The following is a 24,970-nucleotide window of genomic DNA, read 5'->3' as shown; positions in this document are numbered from 1 at the left end:
GGCATATTCAGGTAGACCCAAAACACCATCTGGTCGATGAAAATTTTCAACACGTGCTCTCAGCGCGCAGCGCTGAACCGATTTTGGTTTTTCTGTACATCCATTCCCAGTAACTCTTCCTTTTTTTCTCCAGTGTTTTGCGCGTTTATCTCCCTTCGTGTGGCGTCAATCGCGAAGCCGGGTATTGGGCTCTACTTCTTCCCGGCAAAGCGGGCATTCATCTAGTTCCTTTATGTGCCAGGAACTTGTTTCCACGCAACTAAACAGTGCTTACGTCCCTTTGTTTCTTTTCGTTTGGCATGAAGGGCATTACATGGGAAGGAATCTTTAACATAACCATCAGGTACGACAGGTTCATGTACGTTGCAACACACACAGATGCACTCACCGACTCAGACGCACTCACAAGACAAACATGCAAACACTCACATCCAAACACAGATGCACTTGCATACGCATATAAACAAAATGTGCCCCAGTCAAAAACATACAGGATTTTTTCTTTTATTTTTTTTTGCAGACAGATAACTGGTACGAATCATTTGAGGGTGTCCTTGTGCTCATGTCATCCGTCGCAGCAGAGCATTGATCTTGTCATCCCTGCAACATAGAGCGTACAGTTTAGCCAGCAATCCCAGGAACAAACACGCAAAACAATCAATGTTTGCAAAACATGTGCTTACTTATAGACCTCAAGTGAGCGATCAATACACGTTGTGAGCGATCAATACACGTTGTGAGCGATCAATACACGTTGTGAGCGATCAATACACGTTGTGAGCCATCAATACACGTTGTGAGCGATCAAAACACGTTGTGAGCGATCAATACACGTTGTGAGCGATCAATACACGTTGTGAGCGATCAATACACGTTGTGAGCGATCAATACACGTTGTGAGCGATCAATACACGTTGTGAGCGATCAATACAGGTTGTGAGTGATCTAAACACGTTGTGAGCGATCAATACACGTTGTGAGCGATCAATACACGTTGTGAGCGATCAAAACACGTTGTGAGCGATCAAAACACGTTGTGAGCGATCAATACACGTTGTGAGCGATCAATACACGTTGTGAGCGATCAATACACGTTGTGAGCGATCAAAACACGTTGTGAGCGATCAATACACGTTGTGAGCGATCAATACACGTTGTGAGCGATCAAAACACGTTGTGAGCGATCAATACGTGCCAGCGATCCTTTCCCACAACAACCTGTGAACTCCGATGAAATGGTGAACGCTGATTTTCAAAAGAAAATGGTATCATATTTAGCGCATGCTTCATGGCATACACATCATAGTTGTTAGTCCTGATCGCAGGATAAAGCTGATCACAAGCGAAGAACATGCTCCGGATGTTGTGAAAAGCTTGGCCAAGGTAAAGGCCAAGGTCTTACTCTACCTCTACCAGACCACCACAAAAATCCTGACTATTTCTGGAAAACGTTTATTGTGTGCTGTTTTGCTGTCGATTCTTTTAGGTCTGAAATGGAGTGTTGCACTGTGCACAAAACGTTGAACAGATAAGATGTCAACATATCAACAGCTGAACTAGTGTATTTTCAGCATCAGACAGCATTGCTGTGCTTCATCAGAACATCCAATCAGTCACAGAAATCAGACTGGGGCGGTAAATCGTTCATCACTAAAGCTTTGATGATTAGATATGATTTTTACAATAATTTCTTTGTGTGTATATTCATTCAAATCCGTGTCACATTCTCTGGTTTCCATGTTATGCAAGTAATGTATTTTTAAATTCTTGTAATGTTCCAAACGTAATGTTTGTTTGTTTGTTTGTTTATTTGTTGCTTAACGTCCAGCCGACTACGCAGAGCCATATCAGGACGAGGAAGGGGGGGGGGGGGGGGGGGGGTGAAGGGAGCCACTTGTCAAGCGATTCCTGTTTACAAATGCACTAACCCATTACTTGTGTCCCAGCAGGCTTTAGTAAAACTAAATTAATACCTACTGGAAGATTACCAGTTTCCAGTATGTTAAAATAGGCTTAACCTATCTACTGCTGGACTTACATCAGAACACTAACAGATTAAACTATACATGAATCGCGAGACAAGCGGCAAGAGAAGAGATTTTTGGAAAAAATACAGGTGAATGAGCAAGAAGGCAGAAAAAAGAAAAGAATTCATGAAGAAAAAGAGAGCATGACAGGAAAGAGGAACCAAAAATCTACCTAACAGCAAACGAGAAAGCTCCTGCGGTTCCAAAAACAGGAGGGGCCTTTAATTTCATAACCGCAGTGCCCCACTGCGGGACAAACGTAATGTATCAACATTATTTCAGGAGAAGTGAATTCCCTGACCATTCCTTTTTTTTTTCTTTTTATAAATCAACACACACCTATAGCTGAACAGTTTAGTTATAAATCTCCAAAATAGTATGCAAGTCTTTAACTCATTTTGACTCGTAAACAGATGAACTAATGTCGTTTGTGTCAAGACAGTACAGCTGTGCTTCATCAGAACTTACAATCAGTCATAGAAATCAGACTGGGGCGGTAAATTGTTCATCATTAAAGCTTTGATTAGATATGATTTTTACAATAATTTCTTTGAGTTTAAATTCATTCAAATCCGTGTCACATCCTCCGGTTTCCATGTTGTGCAAGTAATGAATTATTAACGTCTTGTGACGTTCAATATGTGATATCAGTATGTGTTCAAAAATAACGGTCCTGTTTTTAAGGTTGTGAAAGAGTGAATACTCTTGCATTTAGTGAGTCAAACTTTCCCCCTACATTACAGGCCAGTCACTAGCGAGGGGCGTTACAGAAACACAAGACATTCCCTTTTTAAAAGATGATTTTCGTAAATTCTTGTTGGTCTGAAAAGGGTTCCACTGTGCACAAAATATTGCACAGCTAAAATCTTTCTTTCTTTATTTGGTGTTTAACGCCGTTTTCAACCACGAAGGTTATATCGCGACGGGGGAAGGGGGGAGATGGGATAGAGCCACTTGTCAATTGTTTCTTGTTCACAAAAGCACTAATCAAAAATTTGCTCCAGGGGCTTGCAACGTAGTACAATATATTACCTTACTGGGAGAATGCAAGTTTCCAGTACAAAGGACTTAACATTTCTTACATACTGCTTGACTAATATCTTTACAAACATTGACTATATTCTATACAAGAAACACTTAACAAGGGTAAAAGGAGAAACAGAATCCGTTAGTCGCCTCTTACGACATGCACAGCTAAAATGTCAACATATCAACAGCTGAACTACATAATGAATTTTGTGCATCAGACAGTATTTTTTTTACTTCATCAGAACATCCAATCAGTCATAAAAATCAGACTGTCAATATCATTTCAGGAGGTTGTCTATTCTTCCTCACCAGGCAAATGTGCAATTTAATCGACATCAAAGTGCACATTCACAAAACTGGGAATGCAAGTAAATTCCTTGACCATTTCTTTGTATTTTATCAACACACACCCAATGACCTATAGCTGAACTGTTTAGTTGTAAATCTCCAACAAAGTAAGCAAGTCTCTTATCTCTTTTTACATTTAGTCAAGTTTTGATATTTATTTTTTATAAACTCTTCAACAGCTGAACTAATGTACTTTTCTTTATTAAATATAATTTTTAAAAGTTTTTTTTAAGTGTAAATTCATTCAAATCCGTGTCACATTCTCTGGTTTCCATGTAACACAAGTATTGTATTTTTAACATTCTTGTGATGTTCCCAACGTAACGTATCAATATTATTTCAGGAGATTGTTTTTCCATCCCCACCAGGCAATTGTGTAATTTAATCGACATCAAAGTGCCAATTTATACAGCTGGGAATGCAAGTGAATTCCCTGATCATTCCTTTGTTATCAACACACACTATAGCTGAACAGTTTTGTTGTAAATCTCAAACATAGTATGCAAGTCTTCAACTCAATTTTTTTTTTTTAACTCAACAGCTGAACTTATGTAGTTTCTTTGTCAGATAATTTGCTGTGCCTTGTCAGAACATCCAATCAGTCACAGAAATCAGACTGGGGCGGTAAATCGTTCATCATGAAAGCTTTGATTAGATATGATTTTTACAATATTTTTTTGTATAGTGTAAATTCATTCAAATCCGTGTCACATTCTTTTTTTTTTTATCAACACAGACCTAATGATCTATAGCTGAACTGTTTAGTTGGAAATCTCCAACATAGTATCCTTTCTTTATTTGGTGTTTAAGTCGTTTTCAACCACGAAGGTTATATCGCGACGGGGAAAGGGGGGAGATGGGATAGAGCCACTTGTCAATTGTTTCTTGTTCACAAAAGCACTAATCAAAAATTTGCTCCAGGGGCTTGCAACGTAGTACAATATATTACCTTACTGGGAGAATGCAAGTTTCCAGTACAAAGGACTTAACATTTCTTACATACTGCTTGACTAAAATCTTTACAAAAATTGACTATATTCTACACAAAAAACACTTAACAAGGGTAAAAGGAGAAACAGAATCCGTTAGTCACCTCTTACGACATGCTGGGGAGCATCGGGTAAATTCTTCCCCCAACCCACGGGGAGTCCGACATAGTATGCAAGTCTCTTATCTCTCTTTTTTTTTTTAAAACTCTTCAACAGCTGAACTAATGTAGTTTTTTTGTCAGATAATTTGCTGTGCCTTGTCAGAACATCCAATCAGTCACAGAAATCAGACTGGGGCGGTAAATCATTCATCTTTAAAGCTTTGATTATTAGATATGATTTGTACAATAATTTCTAAGAGTGTAAATTCATTCAAATCCATATCACATTCTTTGGTTTTGATGTTACGCAAGTAATGTATTTGTAAATTCTTGTATATGTTCCAAACGTAACATATCAATATGTGAAGGTGCACCGGACATTTTCCCGGCAGACCAAGATGATGTGTGAAAAATCATTTATTATCCAAATCAACATCTATAGCTTTAAGTTCTTAGTTAGAAATAAATTATACGCATAACATGGGACCCACTTTTCACCAATTCTGGAGGATGATCAATGATTATTAGCATCTTCCTCACCAGGCAAATTTGCAAGTTAACCGGCATCGAAGTGCCAATACACAAATCTTAGAATGCAGGTGAATTTCCTTAGTATTGCTTTTTCTTATCAACACACACAAATAGCTGAACAGTTTAGTTTTAAACCAACATATGATATTATGCAAGTTTTTGTAAACATTTTTTAACTGTTGAACAGCTGAACCAATGAAGTTTCTGTGTCAGATAATTTGCTGTGCTTCATCAGAACATCCTGTCAGTCACAGAAATCAGACTGGGGCGGTAAATGGTTCATCATCAAAGCTTGAACGGCAACAGACATTAAACTTTGGTCAGATGACAATGCAGCAGGTGGACAGATACAAGGGGTAGCATAGTGACTGCCAGCCATGGAACGAGGACAGATACAAGGGGTAGCATAGTGACTGCCAGCCATGGAACGAGGACAGATACAAGGGGTAGCATAGTGACTGCCAGCCATGGAACGAGGACAGATACAAGGGGTAGCATAGTGACTGCCAGCCATGGAACGAGGACAGATACAAGGGGTAGCATAGTGACTGCCAGCCATGGAACGAGGAACAGACAGATACAAGGGGTAGCATAGTGACTGCCAGCCATGGAACGAGGAACAGACAGATACAAGGGGTAGCATAGTGACTGCCAGCCATGGAACGAGGAACAGACAGATACAAGGGGTAGCATAGTGACTGCCAGCCATGGAACGAGGAACAGACAGATACAAGGGGTAGCATAGTGACTGCCAGCCATGGAACGAGGAACAGACAGATACAAGGGGTAGCATAGTGACTGCCAGCCATGGAACGAGGAACAGACAGATACAAGGGGTAGCATAGTGACTGCCAGCCATGGAACGAGGACAGATACAAGGGGTAGCATAGTGACTGCCAGCCATGGAACGAGGACAGATACAAGGGGTAGCATAGTGACTGCCAGCCATGGAACGAGGACAGATACAAGGGGTAGCATAGTGACTGCCAGCCATGGAACGAGGACAAATACAAGGGGTAGCATAGTGACTGCCAGCCATGGAACGAGGAACAGATACAAGGGGTAGCATAGTGACTGCCAGCCATGGAACGAGGACAGATACAAGGGGTAGCATAGTGACTGCCAGCCATGGAACGAGGACAGATACAAGGGGTAGCATAGTGACTGCCAGCCATGGAACGAGGAACAGATACAAGGGGTAGCATAGTGACTGCCAGCCATGGAACGAGGAACAGATACAAGGGGTAGCATAGTGACTGCCAGCCATGGAACGAGGAACAGATAAAAGGGGTAGCATAGTGACTGCCAGCCATGGAACGAGGAACAGACAAACAATGCAGCAGGTGGACAGATAAAAGGGGTAGCATAGTGACTGCCAGCCATGGAACGAGGAACAGATACAAGGGGTAGCATAGTGACTGCCAGCCATGGAACGAGGAACAGACAAACAATGCAGCAGGTTGACAGATAAAAGGGGTAGCATAGTGACTGCGAGCCATGGAACGAGGAACAGACAAACAATGCAGCAGGTGGACAGATAAAAGGGGTAGCATAGTGACTGCGAGCCATGGAACGAGGAACAGACAAACAATGCAGCAGGTGGACAGATAAAAGGGGTAGCATAGTGACTGCCAGCCATGGAACGAGGAACAGACAAACAAAACAAAAAAATCGTTTTCACACATACTGCATGTGTTTTCCATCTTTCTGTGTTATTTCTACTTATCTTGTCTTTTTTCTACACATTGATAATACTTTCTTTGCGATAAAGAGCCAGAGACAAATTTCCATCTTTGCCCAGAAAATAAAAATTGACCCCAAAAAGTTCTGTTCTCGTCTCATTCAAGTTTTCTTTTCTGCTCTGTCACACAAACAGAGGGGGAATCGAGACGAGGGTCGTGATGTATGTGCATGTGTGTCTGTGCGTGTGTCGAGCGATTCAGACCAAACTACTGGACCGATCTTTATGAAATTTGACATGAGAGTTCCTGGGAATGATATCCCCGGACGTTTTTTTTGATAAATACTTTTGATGTCATATCCGGTTTTTTGTAGCACAGCGAAACCACAACCGCGCTGAACAGGCTCGTCAGTTTCACTCCGTTATGCACACGCGGTGGACTACGGTCATTGTGAAAAAATGCAGTGCGTTCAGTTTCATTCTGTGAGTTCCACAGCTTGACTAAATGTAGTAATTTCGCCTTACGCGACTAGTTCTCTCTCTGTCTGTCCTGGTCTGGTCGCGTGTGTGAGTGGTGGTGGTGTGGTGTGGTGTGGTGGTGGTGGTGTGGTGGTGGTGGTGTGGTGTGGTGGTGGTGGTGTGGTGGTGTGGTGGTGTGATGTGATGGTGGTGTGGTGGTGGTGGTGTGGTGGTGTCTTAGAAGGGGGTTCCACTTTAGTGACGTTCCACTTTAGTGACAATAAGTTATTAAAAGCTTTGTCAGATATATTCCAATCAGTCAGACAAAATCAGACTGGGGCGGTAAATCGTTCATCATCAAAGCTGTCAATACCAAGTCTAAGCAATACACATGAACAGAGAAAGCAAGGAAATTTGAACCTATACTTAGTTTCAATCCTCTTCCAACTATTGCCCTCCGAGTCTGGGAGCAACACTGTCCTAAGACCAGCCAGGTGTCAGACCAATGCGTGTGTGACTGAAGACACGACACTGTCGTGAATAGAAAATAATCCTTTGCTAAACAACCCACCTGAATCCAAAGTCACCACCGTCGTTGAAGTGGTTGTACTTTCTCCTCCAGCCGCCGTTGGGCGTGTTGAGTTTGAAGGGCCACAGGAAGTTGGACGCGGCCTTGAAGTTTTCACCCACGGTCAGCAGCTCGTGGATCAGGTCCTCCATGCACAGAATGTCCTTGCCTCCTGCAACACCACAAAGAGAATCTTGTAAGCATCCAACAACATGTCATTGCTGCGTGTTGCAAATAAAACCACAGTTTCACACAAGCAGCCAAGAAATATCTGTGCTGTTGTTCCCAGACACAGAGGGCAATAGGTCAGTTGACCTACATTCAAAATATAGATCAGTCCATATGCCCTGGCCGCAAAAAATGTGTCAAAAGGCGTCCTACATGTCAAAGCTATCAGTCAGTCGACCGGCCTAGGGTCACAAAAGTATGGGCAAATGATGGAAGACCAAGGCCTGGGAACAACACTGGTGCAGCCAAGAAATTAGCTGTGCATGAACTACCCCCCCCCCCCCCCTTTTTTTTAAGGCACCTTATGAAAAAATCAGTTCTTATAATGGAGGTAAATTTACAGACATTTTAAACAGAAAATTCTTACAAGCAGTCCTTAAAGGGGTTCCACTGTGCTAACAACAAGTAGGTAAAAGCTTTGTCAGATATATTCCAATCAGTCAGACAAAATCAGACTGGGGCGGTAAAGCATTCATCATCAAAGCTGTCAATACAAACAATGCCTACAATCTTTCCATCTCCATAGTTCCTGAAATCAGGAGTATAAGTACCAAACAGGCACTACCAGTTAGGGCTCAACCGACACCAAGAGGCTGTCAATACAAACAATGCCTACAATCTCCATAGTTCCTGAAATCAGGAGTATAAGTACCAAACAGGCACTACCAGTTAGGGCTCAACCGACACCAAGAGGCTGGTTGAAGCACTACTTGCTCTAAAAATACCCACGCAGGTATCTGGGATCCAGTTGGGCATACCATTCCATCCATATTCCCTGCAAATGGCATCAAGAAGTTAGCAGACGTATGCTTCCAGCAATAACAATCTCTGGGACTGTTTTCAGCTCTACTGAATGTCCACATTATCACCACACATAGCCAGCCCTCATACTGAAAGACCAAAGATCCCACTTTGGAGTACAGTAGAAACCCCTCTAAGACCTTGTGTTTCTGTGTGTGTTTTAATTTATTTTATTTAAATAGATTTTCTGTTCATTACCCCTGTAAATGTATCCCCATTTTAAGACTCCCTCCTTTTATGATCTGAATGTCTCCGATCTATGGAGGTCTTAAAAGGGGAGTTCCACTGAACTGAAAGAGCAAAGATCCCAGGCTGAGAACTTACCGAGTTGCTTCTCGATGATGGCGTTGTCTGTGAGGGGGATGCGCTGCCTGTCAACCTTGCCGTAGCCGCGTTTGTACACCAGCTCTCGCACCGTCTTCAGGTTGGGAACGCTGCACACATACAACCACATCTTGTTACCGTAATACATACACCCAGGATAACACGGGAATGAGGACCAAAATAAGCTGTGAAACCCATCCGATCAGGACACACTCTTGTGCCCCTTTCTCTCTTGACTCAAACTATACCTTGAAAGGATAACAGCATATTTGGGTCACTTTCTTGACTCAAACTATACCTTGAAAGGATAACAGCATGTTTGGGTCACTGTTTGCAGGTCCCAAGGGTGTTCTCTCATCACAGGTACCCTTGTATTAGTGATAAGTTATGGGGCTGGAACCAACCCTTACACTAAATGTGATAAGTAGACACACCGGCCCATGCAGACCATGTCCTTTCATTGCCATCATAATTGAAGAACTGCAGTTGTCTGCATGCAATCAGTTGTCAAAAAACAAGCATAATGTTTATCCATCATCTATTAAATAATTGCACATCCCGATTTATCTTGTCCAAGCTCAGAAATACCACTTATAATCACAGTCGTCATACGAACGAGACTATTTTGTCATCACAGCTTGGAACATCAAAACGCGTTTGAAAATGTGTACAGTATCTTCTCCAAACATACATCTTCAGCCAATCCCAATGGTTTACAGTTTACACCAGCTGCGCCTCAAGTGCTCTAATGACTAGGAAAGACACATGACTGACTAAAAGAAAGTTTCTGGCTTCCACGAACTCTTACACACCATCCCAGCTCCCAACTTTTTGGGGGTCTCGACTGCTACGCAAGCACCAAGCTACAGCTCCCAACTTTTGGGGGTCTCGACTGCTACGCAAGCACCAAGCTACATCTCCCAACTTTTTGGGGGTCTCGACTGCTACGCAAGCACCAAGCTACAGCTCCCAACTTTTTGGGGGTCTCGACTGCTACGCAAGCACCAAGCTACAGCTCACACAAGTCTCCAGACAAAACCGGTCCCTGAGAAACCACCTATTTTGCATGTCATTAATTATTCCAGGTTGTCTTACTTTCCGTGGCTAAAACACACACCTTGTGATTACAGACCTGTTTACCCTAAACCCGAGGCAAGAGTACTTTCCAAAAAAGTTGAGTGTATTTTTCAAAAAGTTGGTGTACTTTGCAAGCAAAGCCATATATGGGCTAGGGAAAATGTACGCGTGGGTGCAAACGTGTTTGTGTAAGAATTGCATGTCTTGTGAACACCTTCAGAATTTAACTCCTTCCAATACAACAGGGATAAAACAATTGTATTTACCTGCCAGTTTGTAGCATTATAACCAGTGTCTTCCAAACAGATTGATAATGAAAAGATGAACTTGCCACTGACAGCTGCATCTGTTCAGTCTTCTCCCCTTTGGCTTTGCTCAAAAGTTAATCTTGTTGTCTTCATACTGTTAGTGTTACTCTCACAAAAGTGACACACACAAAATCAACAAAGGGAAACCGATAAAGATCTGCTGGTGGTTAAAATCCATTACAAGCTGATTTTTTCCACTGAGCCCCTTAGTCTAGTCAGGGTTCTTCAAGTTGTAGTATGCAGCGGTACTGAGTCTAGTCTAGTCAGGTTTCTTCGACAGCAAGTTGTAGTATGATGATTTCAGCTTGGTCAGCTGCACTGAGCTGTAGTTCCGCTCATGAGGTTCACCAGGCTCTTTACCACCAATAGGCTGTCAACAGTTTCAGCTGATAAGGAGGCCCTCTGGTTTGTTTTGTTCTTTGTGACACACGAGAAGATTCTCTCTGCAGTGTCGTTCGATGTCATATTTCCCGGCATGGGCAACGGAGAAATCCGATTTACAGTACTTGCAGTGTGCATGACTTTTTCCCAAAGAAGACTCTACAATTCCTGGCTCTTTCTTGTCAGTATTTCTCCAAGAAAATCTGCTGTTTCTGCTGTTTAGACTTGGTCGAGTCATCCGAAACTGGCACATTTTTCCGCACGTGCCAACAACTGAACGAGGTTTCTACAGCTGAAGATTCGCTGTCATGGTTATCTCCCTTACAGGGATGTCGTTAGGCGTCGGACATCGGACATTTATCGATGAAAATCCCCAAATGTCCGATTCACATTGCCGCATGTCGGTCAGATGTCCTATCGTTTTAGCCTGAGCGTGGTCATTGTCCGATATTATTATTATTATTATTATGAACATTTGTGCGCCTAATCTAAATATAGCCCTAGGCGCTTACAAAATATAAAATACATAGTGAACATTATACGAAACACAAATCGACAAGGACTCATACACTCGCAGACAGGCGCACAGCGAGAACGCGACGCACTCACTCATACCAACTACAGGCACATGCATTCTAGACGGAAAAACAGTCGTAAATAAATAAATAAAGTATTGGATACATAAAGTTTGTTGAGAGAAGAAGAATAGAGCTGGAAAGGGAAGAAGAAGGAGAAAGAAAGAGACAGATCAAGGACCAGCAGGAGAGGGTGATGTGTGGTCATTAACGGACTAGTGAGGGAAGAGGTGTGTTTTGAGTGAGGTTTTGAATGATTGCATAGATGTGGAGTGCCTGAGTGAATGCGGGAGTTGGTTCCAGATGGATGGGGCCTGGTAGGAGAAGGTGCGCTGGCCATATGTTTTGGTGCGTGCTGATGGTATCCTAAAAAGGCGGGTGTCTGCGGAGGATCTTAGGGAGCGAGAGGGGGAGTAGACATCAAGAAGGTCAGAAAGATAGCTAGGGGACGATAGATCAAAGTTTCTGAAGCAGAGTGTGGAGATCTTGAACTGAATCCTCTGTTGAACAGGCAGCCAGTGTAGGGTTTGAAGAAGAGGGGTGATGTGGTCATGCTTGGAAGAACGAAAGATGAGGCGGGCGGCATGATTCTGAACACGCTGAAGCTTTTCGATGATGTAGTTGGGAGAGCCAGATAGAATGGAATTGCAATAATCGAGTCGGGATAGGACAAAGGCGCAGAGCAGAGTTTTAGTGGCATCCTCAGTGAGGAGATGACGGATGGAGGAGATGCGGCGGATTTCAAAGAAGCAAGTGCGACAGACATTGGCAACATGCTGATGGAAGGACAGGGACTGGTCAAGAGTGACACCTAGGTTGCGGACAGCAGGAGAAAGAGCAATAGAAGAACCATTGAGATCGACAGACGAGGGAAGAGAAGGATGATTGAGATGTTTTTTAGGAGAGACAAGAATCATTTCGGTTTTCTCCTCATTAAGCTTCAGCTTATTCAGGTCCATCCACGCCTTGAGGTCGGTGATACAAGACTGGGTGGAGGCAATGAGGCGAGGGAGGTCAGAGATAGGTCCAGAGAGATAGAGTTGGTTGTCGTCGGAGAAGCTGTGGTGAGAGAGAAAGTGGTGAGCGGCAATTGAAGGGATGGGTTGGGTGTAAAGGACGAACAAAATGTACTCCATTCCTTCGGACAGCGCGATATTCGTTAATTTTCATTTCAAGATACAAATCTTCTAAAAGACCGAACGCTCTCGTGTTCAGCTGACACTGGAGTTGCCAGTGCGGATCTTTTCTTTTGTCGGGAATTCCCAGACCGTTTGCGGTATGCGCCGTTTGGGTATAACCGTCTATTATAGTGGATTATTTTTAGATCAGTGCATGCTGCAGGAGTACGGGAGACAACTCCAACTGACTAAATTTGTCGTCTGCTTTTGTTTTCGATACGAGACGAAGCACTGAATTATGCCGCTGAAAAAAAACCTAAAGCCTGCAAAAGATCAGCATTAGATCAAACCGATCATTTTGTTTTTCAACTTTTATCCGAATCATGCAGTTTGTAAATCAAAGTAAGAGCTCTGAAGTTGTTCATGTTGGTTTCTTTGTTGTGGTTTCTTTGAAACTAAACAAATACAACATTATACACACACTGTGTTGATGTATTTACTATATTATGTGTGTGTACTACAGCGCGCGCGCGCGGGTGTGTGTGTGTGTGGGCACATGACTTTGGAAAAATTCCATGGAATGTGTTATAAGCTGTTTGGCGCAAATTCATAATGTCCTATTAGACTTTCTGAAAGCAGTCAAATGTCCTATTGATGCTGAAGAACTCAGGACATTTGTCCTATAGGTATGGATTTGTAGCAACATCCCTGCCCTTAGACCGAAACCGGTATCAGTTGTACCATCCCGTAATCAGCACTGGCCCACGATTGTCCAGACGTGCCAACAACTGAACGAGGTTTCCACAGCTGAAGATTCGCTGTCATGGTTATCTCCCTTAGACCGAAACCGGTATCAGTTGTACCATCCCGTAATCAGCACACCAACACCGGAAAACGTATTCTAGACTTTTTCTTATGCGTATTTTGTGCGTGTGTCGCGTATTATGCGTACTGATACAAATTTGGCGTACAAAATACGCCCAAATCGTACTGGTAAACAGGTCTGTGATTACCTTGTCCAAGCTCAGAAATACCACTTATAATCACAGTCGTCATACGAACGAGACTATTTTGTCATCATTGCTTGGACCATCAAACCGGTTTCTATATATATATATACGACTAGTGTCTGTCTGTTCGCGATGCACGCCCAAAGTTCTCGGTGGATCTTTTTCAAATTTGGACACCGTATTCAGCTACACCCCGGACACAACCTCATCGATGAGATATCTCAACACGTGCTCTCAGCGCGCAGCGCTGTGCGCGCTGAATTGATTTTTTTTTTGTTGTTTTTGTCGGATCCACTACCAGTAACTCTTCCTTATCTTCTCCAGTGTTTTCAGCCGCGATTATCTCCCTTCCTCAGTGTGGCGTCAATCCATATTCCCGTTACTACGTTACTATTTTTAGAAGGTCACTGCACGTTACTATTTTTAGAAGGTCTCCAGTGTTTTGCACGTTTATCTCCTTTCCTTCGTGCGCTGGCGTACATCCGGCAAAGCCGGGTCCCAGGCGCAACCTGGTATTCGGCTCAACATCTTCCCGGCGAAGCCGGTACCCGGCAAAACAGGTAATCATCTAGTTGACAATATGTACAGTACGTTCTCCACACATACATCTGCTGCCAGTCCCAATGGTTTATATTTACACAAGCTACAACTCAAACTACCCAGCAAAAATCACTATGAAAGACAGCACTGAAAAGAAAAGAAAATGTGATACAAGAAAAATGGAAGATATAGGTTGACGACATGTGCAAAGCACACATACATAAACAGACATGCTCTTGCAGATTCAAATCCACTTGATGACTTTCGCTGTTCACAAACTGTTTCAAAGGTCTAGCTTCAACAACACCCAAGAAAACTTCAACGCAATATACACCAAAAATACAGCACCTTTTGCTAGCCACAATGAAAACGCACCACATCGAAAGCTTGATCCAGGAATCAAGCTGACCATCTGATCAGAAGTTGTGATTGTAAACTGGCATCAAGGAAAGTTCCAGGAATACCTACACACTATCTCCGATCCCAAGCTTTCTGTGATCTCGACTGCTACACAAGAACCAAGCGACATCTTCAACAGTTCATTTTCAAGTTTACTAGCAATTGATGAAATCTCAATCAGTCAATGAAAATCCGGTACCTGAGAAACCACCATGCCATTAACTATTCCAGGCTGCTGTAGTTTCCGTGGCTAAAACACACACCTTGTGATTACCTTGTCCAAGCTCAGAAATACCACTTATAATCACAGTCGTCATACGAACGAGACTATTTTGTCATCACTGCTTGGAAAATGTGTACAGCATTTTCTCCGACCATACATCTCCAGCCAATCCCTACTAGTGTTCACTAGGTGCCACCCAAAGCACATAGCTCTAATGACCATACATCTGCAGCCAATCCCAACTAGTGTTCACCAGGTGCCACCCAAAGCACATAGCTCTAATGACAATAAAAGACACAGCATTGAAAGGAAAAGAAAATGTGATGGAAGAAAAATGAAAGATATAGGCTGACGACATATGCAGATCACACAAACAGGAACGATTCAAACCCAGCTGATGAATTTCACGGTTTGCAAACTGTTTAAAAGATCTAGCTTCAAGAACAACCAAGAAAACTTCAACACGAACTACTTCAGAAATGCAGCAGTGTCTTCTAGCCACAATGAAAACACACCACTTTAAAAGCTTGGTCCATGAATCAAACACCATCACATCAGAAGTTATGATTGTAAACTGACCTCAAAGAAAGTCCCAGGAATACCTACACACTATCTCGCCTCCCAAGCTTTCTGTGATCTCTGCTACGCAAGCAACAAGCTACATCTCCGACAGTTCATTTTCAAGTGTTCTAGACTAGCTTTCAACTGATTAAGTCTCCAGGCAAAGACAGTCCCTGACAAAACTATCTTATTTGCATGTCATTATTTATTCCAGGTTTTCTTACTTTTCATGGCTAGAGCACACCTTGGGTTTACAATGTCCAAGCTCAGAAATACCACTTATAATCACAGTCATCATACGAACGAGACTAGTTTGTCATCACTGCTTGGACAATAAATCGATTTTCAAAATACCAACACTATTTTCTCTTAAAATACATTTACATAGGTTGTAGTTTCTACTCTCAACAATACACAGCAATAACAGAAATAGCAGACAAAGCACCAAAAAGAAAAAGACGTAATGCAACGCAAATAAAAGCTATAGGTTGATAGCACATACAGATTATCCTGATTCAAACACAATTGGTGACTTTCACAGTATGCAAAGAAAAGCAAAACCCTCATCCCACTAAAAATTATTTACGGTAAAGAACAACAAGGAAGATAAAACTGTCTCAATGACCAAGCTCAGAAATAACTTAAGAAATCACTGCAGTTCATACGAACGAGACTTTTATATCTTCATTGCTTGGACGTAGCAGACAGAAATCAAACTAAACCAAGAAGCTTCAGAAAGCAGCTACGAAACCAAAATATTTGTGCAACGGACAGAAAACAGAAGAAAGAAAGAAAGAAGAAGAGACAGATCCAACTCCTTTACACAAAAACACAAACAACAAACTCACACACAATGAAAACCATATCCCTAACCTGCAACACAGCACTATCATAACTTCCCAATGAAAATCACATCGATTTTTATTCAGCGTGCGTGTCTAGTTATGAGACCAAGGGTAGGACCGATGGCGACATGAGAGAGGGAATGTTTACAGTGCCGTCGCGGCTAACACGCCTTGGTTTTATACCAAACAGCGCATCCTCATTCCAGAAACAAGCACAGCGCTGTTCTGGCCAACTGTCCGACTTTCGTCCTCATCTCCAAGACAGACTGATACGAAGAGGTGTACGTTACACCGACCCTTCAGGCTAAGGCATTTCCAAACACTCAACTCGAGACTACTTTGTTGTAAACAGCAGTGAACTAAAATTGGAAGGGGCAATTCAAAGTCTTCACTGTTCCTAATATTACAATCTACTGACCCCCATGTGATGTAGGGCTCGGCGATCTTGAGCATGTTCAGAGTAGCCCTGTTCAGCTTGACAAAGACGCCATTGTTGATCTGACGCAGACGGAACAGCTGCAGCACCTTGCGCGGCCGTGGGTGGATGCCGTTGATACTGCAACAAAACGTAAATACTGAACAAACATGTGCAAACACAAAGCACAAGTCAAGGACAAACAGATTCCACCAAAAGAACCCAGGTAAAAAAGTGTCGTTCCTGGATTATGAGGACAATACTTTGGTGGAATATATGAACAGGTACAAATGCCCTGGCTAATAAAAAAACCTGCATACCTCGATCATTGTTTTACAAAAGATTGGTACTAGCTTTTCGTCCATTTTTATGACAAACAATCATTGTTTCACAGCAGAGTGTTGGTATTAGCTTTTCAATTATTTTTAAGCCTATCATTGTTCCACATAACATAACAACCCGCGACACAGAGTCTGAGGGAAGGAATAGGACAGTGGAAGTTTCATGTCGCAAGCTTAGAAATTGGACCTGTCTACGGACAAGACTGGCACAGAGTGTGACTTGCAATACCAAACCCAAGACTGCAGCACGGACAATGCTAAGAGTAAGATCTTTATGCTTACTGTAAATCTGGCACTGGAAATAAACCCAAGACTCTCGATACTAACTAAGAATCACACACACTATTGGCCCAGTACTTTTACGACTATCATTACTTGTAATCATTGTTCCACATAACATAACAACCCTCGACACAAAGAACGAGGGAAGGAATAGGACAGTGGAAGTTTCATGTCGCAAGCTTAGAAATTGGACCTGTCTACGAACAAGACGGGCACAGAGTGTGACTTGCAACCAAAACCAAGGCGGCAGCAGAGACCCAGTGATGTACATTTTAATCGGTCTCCGGTCTCTGACCGATCCAATTTCCCCAGGACCTATAGCTTTAACCCCAGCAGGACACAGGTCCGATTAACCTACAGAAGAAGTGGTCAAGGGTCCGATCGTTTATGACAATGAAGCGGACATGCAGACTGTTCAATTTTCAAGAGGAAAGCTTGTTTCGGTTTTGCCAAGCGAAAGTAAACACTGCGTGAGGAAAGCTGGTTTCCGTTTTGCCAAGCGAAAGTATGCACTGCATGTGACCAGTTTGTTGAGTGAACGAGGCACCATATGGGATCTGATTCTTTGAATTAATTTATCCTCAAGTTGGATCAAGAAGAAAAAAAGAAAACCGAACCCATATGGTGCCTTGAGTGCATTCATTGGCTCAGCAATAAATCGTTTAAACCAATGGAACCACCCGTGCATGTTCGCACATGCGCAAGGCATTACTTTTCGTCATAATATCCAGAAAAACTGTTGTGCGTTCGAACAAAAATAAAACAAAAGAGAAACGGCATGGGTCCGAAAAAAAAGCTCAAAGCAGATACAAATCAGCAGACATTGATGTCCATGCTGCGTTCGCCAGCCACTGTGGCTTCAGCTGAACCAACAACAACGTCAACCGAGAACGAACTCGTCGAAGTGGAGAGTGATGGTGAAAGTGCAACTGCAAGTACGTCGACGAGCACGATAGAGACAACCCAAGTCAAAGAGTTGAAAGACAAGAAATCACGTTCCTTCTCTGAGGAATGGAAACTGAAAAATCTTTTTAAATGCGATTTTACGAGTCGTGTTTTTGTCCTATTGAAATTGCAATCTCAGGACACTGTGTCCTATTGATTTTCAGTCTTCAGGACAATTGTCCTAAAGGCTGCTAGAAAAATGTACATCACTGGAGACCAGCTAGGATCTATTTGTAGTGGAAACAAAACTCTAGATAATGACACAGAACACCACTATTTTGCAACTTAATTCGAGAAACTGTAAGACGGTGTGGACCTGTCACCTTTAAAAAAAAAATATTTAACCTGCCGAAGTCTAAAAATACTGCATGCGACAACTGCAAACCATCTGTCTACTTGGTAATTCTGGGAATGACAGGATTACCACCACAAATGAGTCATTCTTCACTTATCGTGACAAAAAAGGGGAATTGGCCCCAAAAATCAAACTTGTCATAAGAATAAAACCAGGGTTCCTGCAGGGCAGAGCTGATACAATTCAAGGAGTTTTCAAGGACATTTCCAGGACCAAATAAATGCTTTTCAAGGACATGATTTTCCCCAAATTAATGCAAAGCACCAAGCTTACCTTCAGTTTTTCAAGTCATCAAGTTTCTGGTGAATTTCTATTAGTCATTCCGTAGTTGTTTCCCTTGCCAACTTCCGGGAAGGGAAGCAACTACGGGTGACTAGTAATAGTTCATCTGCTTTCGTTTTCACTCGATCTTTTATTCTCCCAAAATGTGTACTGTATTTGACGAAAAAAAAGGGGGTTGCATTTTTTTTAAATAAGACAAGCTGCTGACGAACTGTATAGACAACAATTTGGAAAAATCAAGTACTTTTCAATGACTATTTAACAAAACTCTATTTTCAAGCACTTTTCAAGGCCTGGAAAAGGTTTTCCAATTTTCAAGGAGTTTTCCAGGGTTCAAGGACTCTGTACGAACCCTGATAAAACAATTAGTGCCAATCTGAAGACATGTGCATCAACTACCTGAATATGCAAACAGCAAATTGGTAGCTTTGATACCTTAGATAAAAACTCCATTCTCGTCGGGGGGTCATGGTTCTGGTAACCTGCATAATGTTGTGACACTAAAGCATGAAATATACCACTTTTAATCACTCAAGTTGTGTAATAAGCATTGATAGGATAGAAGTACTTCTTTTTCTACCAATATGAACCATGTTTAATGGTAATGAGTGGAACTCGTACGGTTGCAAGGCAGGAAATAGTGTGACGCCATGTGCAGGTTACCAGGCTTCTTTTTTTTTTCACCAAAGACTTGATTTCTTTACACTCATTATCATTGACTATTCACATGATTTCCACACACATACCCTTGCAATGATGCAAACTGTAGAACACAATACAGTCTGTTCTTGAAAGAAAATGTGATAATAAAATGAAAAAGGTAACCTGTGTGATGCGTGACGCCACTGCACAACACAGGTTAAAAAAGACAACAGGGAGAGAAAAGAAAGCAATAAAAGAAAAGTTATGAAAAACAAAAGTATCTGGTAGTTCCTTCTTCTTTAATAATCAGAATTTAAAAAAATTAACACGTTTTCTAAAAACAACGCTGATCGCTGCGTTTCCCTGCTACCTGCATCACAAGTGACACTGGGAAAATCTGCAGGGATTCGAATGCACTTGTGGTCAATTGACTGATATTAAAAAAATACAGCTTCTTAGTAAAAACAGAGCCTTCAGATAGATTACCTATAGCATGAAAAACACTTCTTGTGAACTTACCGATGCACCCTGTGAAACGAAATGAATGGCGATCAAGCGATGTTTCGGCCGAGTCCAACAAAAACGCACCAAACTAAAGACACTGGTTCTCGGTTGTGTGACACGTCATCGAATTTGGTTTAGAAAACACACCACGTGACTATTTTTGACCCAAAACGTCATCAAGTTTGGGGTAGAGTTTGATAATGCATGTTTCGGGCCCTTCACAACATGCCAAGTTGTCGATCACCGAAACAGAACTTGAAAAACAAACTCTGGTAACCTGAGTGACAAACGTGACACCAAGCACAAATCAAGACATTACAAGTCTTTGGAAATATTTTATTTCTTGTTTTTCAATAAAAATGTGAGTGTCTTTCATATGTTTGTCAGTTTTCATTAAAATTTTGTTTGTTCAATAATTGTGTCGTCTGCTTGACCTGAATCTGTGGATAGGAATTTTGTGACGCCACGTGAAGGCAGGTTACCTCCATTTCAAACCCCAATTTTACGGCAAAAAGCAAGCAGAGTAAAGCATTCGAACATACCGCTGATTTATTTTAACCTTGGACAATCACATGCAGTCAATCATTTGGGTTTGGCTATCTTTAAACTAATTGCAATGGGCGATTACAGAAGTAGGGGTACGCATTCCCATTTTCCGACGCCATTTTCAGCACTAAAATCGGAATTCAATCAAAATTAACCACAGTAACAATTATTTTTTTTCCATAGTGCCATTTTCTACCGATGCATTTACATTGATAAAACACGGATATGATGTGATTTTGTTTTTTTATTATCTGAAATTATTGTTTTTTTGCTTTGAACGAGATGTACCGCGATAGTCACGATAAGTGAAGAATGACTCAAATACAATATTAATATTGTTCCTGCATGCTCAAACCTTTATTGACGAGTTTGCCATTCGATCATAATCAGTTACACACACAAAAACTACCTCCAATCTGCTTACAACCCCCCCCCCCCCCCCCCCCCCCAAACCATTGTCTCAAACTTCCATAGAGGGGCAGGATCCAGATTAGCAAGATGCCCACAAAATCTTTTAAACAAGCACACACTAATGAAGTATAAAAAAGCTCATGGACATGCAAGAGCTAGCATGTACTGACCCACGGATTCTCATGACGAATGCAAGTTTAGGCTCTGCCTCCACATAGTAGTTGCCAGCCTTCTTGGCCTGACGCTTGAGACGGAGAAGGTCACTCTCACGAGCACGGTACTCGCGCACGTATTTCTCAGCACGCTTGAAGATAATGCCCTTCTTCAGATGCTGCTTCTGTAAAATAAAATAATAAAAGACCAAACTGAACAAACTCAGTCCATCCACAAGACTAGCATTATTGATAAAGACTTCAAAGAGGAACGTTTGCAACGCAAACTTCAGCAAGTTAACACATAAAACGTTACTTCACTGTTACACCTGAGAAATGCAAGTCCCTTGATAAATGTTAAGGATCAAACGGTAACTAACTAATTGATCATGCATGTAAAACAAACAAATAGGAGTAGCACTGGCATACCTTCTTGTTGACTTCAGCAGCCTTCAGAGCCTTGGTTTTAGCCTCGGCTCTATGCTTGCGCCTCTTTAGAAGCGTCTCCGGAACTTTCGGCAGCTTTTTACTGAAAACACAGATAACCGTACATTAGCAAGTTTATAAAACATCACATAAGCAAACGAGGACACATAACGCAACTTGATCACAACGTGCAGTCTTGAGCTTGGAGGTGCGGAATCCATCCTTCCCATCACAATGTCTTCTTTCACATACTTATTGATCATGAAAGTTGTTGATATAGATATATTCAATTAAGGAAAAGATCGCAGAATCAAACTGTGTCAAAATAAATGACAGAAATGTCTTTAGTACAAAGATGTTTTGAGATAGACGAAAGGGTCTTCAATAATACTAACGTGTCCGCCATGTTTAAGAGTAAAAGAGATCAACCGGAAGTGGGCAATTTGCAACATCAAAGCCTGCAAGTAAACTCGCGCATTAAAAAAAAAGTCAAGTAATTTTACATGCGTGTTAACGTACATGTCTTTAAGGTGATAAATTCACTTACCATCAACAATTATTTTCTTGGAACAGTTATTTGCGACAACTCAAAAACTTGATATCCGTCCGCGCATGCGGTGTGTGACACGAACCAAAATCGAAAGAGACGTCTGTGACTTTGCAAAGTGTCAAACCCGTGCTTTCTTATTTATCAGGGGGATTGAGCACAATTTAATCCAACATGACGATCCTGTTTGAATTCATAGTCACTCTAAAAGATATTTTTGTTGCTTGGTCTTCCTCGATCTGTCAATTCTTCGTCCCACCGGAGCGAAAAAATGTGGCGGGTGAAATTGTTTTGATAACCGGAGGGGGTAGGGGATTGGGTAGGAGACTGGCAGAGGAGTTTGCGAGGTTGAGAGCTGTCGTTGTAGTGTGGGACGTCGACATCGAAGGAGCAGATGAGACAAAGGAACTAATTCGAGAGAGAGGTGGTGTATGCCATGTATACAAGTGTGATGTAAGGTAAGCATGCAATATAATTGTTTTGTAAGCTGACCAGTGGCTCGAGTATGATATCAAAATCACACACGCAATCACATACACAAACACACACACACACACACACCACACAACACACACACACACGTGTGGGATCGCTAAAGGGCTTCAAGTCAGTTCTCCTTCCTCGCGTCTAACAACCTGTGCTCTCTTTCTCCCGTTGCGCTATGCCTTATCGGCCCTGCAACACATAAATCCAGATCCAGAACCATTGGAAACTGTGCATGGGGCTTCAATGTTTCTCATTCTTCGACTGACCCTATTTTCAAGTTCCTCCCGACCCCTAGCATTTTTGGGAGTAGCAGGTTGATTGTTTTGAAAACTCAGTACTTAAGCTTCGTGAGGCCAGTGGAGAGCAGCAGGAGATAAGCTTATTTTTTGCTGCGTTATTTTCAGTGATCGAGAGCAAGTGAAGAAGCAAGGACAACTGGTGCAGCAGGAAGTGGGTCATGTGACCATTCTCATCAACAACGCTGGTACAGTGAAAGGGCGCCCTCTGCTGGACACATCTGACGAAGAAGTTCAGCGAACGCTACATGTTAATCTTCTTGCTCATTTTTGGTCTGTATCTGCATGTTCATACTCACCCTGTTGTTTCTTTTGGTGAGTGTGTGTGACTGTATGTTTGTGTGTGTGTGTGTTTGTGTGTGGTGACAAAAATGTGCAAATCACACGTAAGTGGACCTAATCAGTAACATCATATTAAAGGCCCACTCGTGAAAAAAATTTGCTTTACTGTCTCAGATTTAGCCCGCTTGTTCATTGTAATTTCTGTTGCTCTTTCAGGTGCCAAGAGATTTGATCCCAAACCTCAGTCTTGTTTTTTGATGCCCAGTCATGTCGTCTTATTTAGAATGGTTACGCCCCTTTCTTTCTTAGATCCAGATAGTAGTAGTAGTACAAGTTTGTTTGTGTGTTTGTTTGTTTGCTTAACGCCCAGCCGACCACGAAGGGCCATATCAGGGCGGTGCTGCTTTGACATATAACGTGCGCCACACACAAGACAGAAGTCGCAGCACAGGCTTCATGTCTCACCCAGTCACATTATTCTGACACCGGACCAACCAGTCCTAGCACTAACCCCATAATGCCAGACGCCAGGCGGAGCAGCCACTAGATTGCCAATTCTAAAGTCTTAGGTATGACCCGGCCGAGGTTCGAGCCCACGACCTCCCGATCACGGGGCGGACGCCTTACCACTAGGCCAACCGTGCCGATAGTAGTACAGTAGTAGTATAGACAAATACAAAAGCAGAGAATAAATTATAATTTTTTTATGTGCCACAGTGGAGACACAAGCTTCTGAGGTAAGTTCCTATAAATTCTAAGGAAAATGAGGGAAAAATGCAACATTTACTATTTGATCTTTCTGTCCACAGACGACCAGTTCTTTCTGCCATCAATGCTGAAAAACAATCATGGACACATCACCAACATAGCCAGCACAGCCGGCATTCTCGGCATCAGCAAGCTCACGATTACTGTGCCTCAAAGTTTGGTGTCATCGGTTTTCACAGAGGTGTTGAACTTTGAGCTGGTTTTTGGCGGCTACACTGACGTCCATACAACCCTGGTGTGTCCGTCGTATATTGGCGACTCGGCCATGTTTGGTGGTTGTCAGATGAGGTGAGATCTGGCTGTACAATGGAATGTACCCCCTCCCCCCCCCCTTTTTTTGACCCCCCCCCCACTTTAAGACTCCCCCTTTAAAAAAACAAAAAACTTTAAGACTTCACTCTTTTTTTAAAGAAACATAACATATCTTTTTTTTTTTTTAATTCAGGAGAAGATGAAGAATACAGTGCAATCATATTTTATTCTGAAACAGAAACTTGATTTTAATGACAACTTTAATGAGCAAACTATTTAACTACTATTTAAGCTCCTGAGCTGAAATGCAATCCCATAGTCAGGACTTCGTTGAAGATTGCTTGACCAAAATTTCAATCAATTTGATCCCAAAAAAGGAGGGCATGACGGTGCCGGCTCAACTTTCACACAAAGCCGGATATGACGTCATCAAAGACATTTATCGAAAAAATTAGAAACGTGTCAGGGGATATCGCACCCAGGGACTATCATGTAAAGTTTCTTGAAGATTGGTTCAGCAGTTTTATTCGGAATTGCTCAACACACACACACATACGTCACCACCCTCATCTTGATTCCCAGTCTATGTTAAAACATATTCAAAATGGACTAAAATGTAAAAACAAGTATGCTAGCCTCAGGTGTTCTTCCTTTTTGAATGATAGATTTCCAAGTGTGACGCCACCACTGAAGATGAGCGAAACAGTAGAGAGAACCATGCAGGCCATCCTGACCAATCAGAAACAAGTTTACATTCCAAGGATCATGTACCTGGTTGCTACGTTGAAAACGTAAGTGTACTTATCAAATGTAGTGAAACAAATACATTTTGTTTTCCCTTTTGTTCTTGAAACAAAATGTTTGAAAAGGGTGGGGTCCTGGGAGTTTTTTATTTTTTTTTACTTTTATGTATGA

At 42.0% G+C, this 24,970-nt stretch overlaps 1 protein-coding gene and 7 non-coding genes across 8 annotated transcripts; all 8 read right to left on the bottom strand.

The window, feature by feature from the left end:
• Positions 1-490: 490 nt before the first annotated feature.
• LOC138979608 (large ribosomal subunit protein uL30-like) lies at positions 491-21,871 on the bottom strand. The gene is made up of 7 exons (XM_070352318.1): positions 21,820-21,871; positions 21,428-21,527; positions 21,017-21,183; positions 16,542-16,679; positions 9,087-9,196; positions 7,737-7,905; positions 491-600 (listed from the first exon to the last, which is right to left on the bottom strand). The coding sequence occupies exons 1-7, from the start codon at positions 21,828-21,830 to the stop codon at positions 561-563; spliced, it is 735 nt and encodes a 244-aa protein (XP_070208419.1). The 5' UTR covers positions 21,831-21,871; the 3' UTR covers positions 491-560.
• Positions 1,593-1,658, bottom strand: LOC138980938 (small nucleolar RNA SNORD31). The gene has a single exon (XR_011460504.1). It is a non-coding gene; the product is annotated as a small nucleolar RNA SNORD31 (small nucleolar RNA).
• On the bottom strand, positions 2,481-2,546 carry LOC138980949 (small nucleolar RNA SNORD31). Its single transcript, XR_011460515.1, has one exon. It is a non-coding gene; the product is annotated as a small nucleolar RNA SNORD31 (small nucleolar RNA).
• LOC138980943 (small nucleolar RNA SNORD31) lies at positions 3,984-4,051 on the bottom strand. The gene has a single exon (XR_011460509.1). It is a non-coding gene; the product is annotated as a small nucleolar RNA SNORD31 (small nucleolar RNA).
• On the bottom strand, positions 4,648-4,715 carry LOC138980941 (small nucleolar RNA SNORD31). The gene has a single exon (XR_011460507.1). It is a non-coding gene; the product is annotated as a small nucleolar RNA SNORD31 (small nucleolar RNA).
• LOC138980947 (small nucleolar RNA SNORD31) lies at positions 5,251-5,316 on the bottom strand. Its single transcript, XR_011460513.1, has one exon. It is a non-coding gene; the product is annotated as a small nucleolar RNA SNORD31 (small nucleolar RNA).
• Positions 7,461-7,528, bottom strand: LOC138980954 (small nucleolar RNA SNORD31). Its single transcript, XR_011460520.1, has one exon. It is a non-coding gene; the product is annotated as a small nucleolar RNA SNORD31 (small nucleolar RNA).
• On the bottom strand, positions 8,378-8,445 carry LOC138980952 (small nucleolar RNA SNORD31). The gene has a single exon (XR_011460518.1). It is a non-coding gene; the product is annotated as a small nucleolar RNA SNORD31 (small nucleolar RNA).
• Positions 21,872-24,970: the final 3,099 nt, after the last annotated feature.

This window comes from Littorina saxatilis, linkage group LG11 (genome assembly GCF_037325665.1).
Source record: "Littorina saxatilis isolate snail1 linkage group LG11, US_GU_Lsax_2.0, whole genome shotgun sequence".
NCBI lineage: Eukaryota > Metazoa > Mollusca > Gastropoda > Littorinimorpha > Littorinidae > Littorina > Littorina saxatilis.
Note: the sequence above shows the minus strand (reverse complement) of the source record. Positions and strands in the feature narration are given on the sequence as shown.

Bases quoted from the DNA above. Each gene is read 5' to 3' on its own strand.
- LOC138979608 (XM_070352318.1), bottom strand. The intron at 21,184-21,427 runs GTATGCCAGTGC...TTTATTTTACAG, and splicing joins CTGCTGAAGTCAACAAGAAG to AAGCAGCATCTGAAGAAGGG. The intron at 9,197-16,541 runs GTCAGTAGATTG...GTATGTGTGCAG, and splicing joins GAGCCCTACATCACATGGGG to CGTTCCCAACCTGAAGACGG.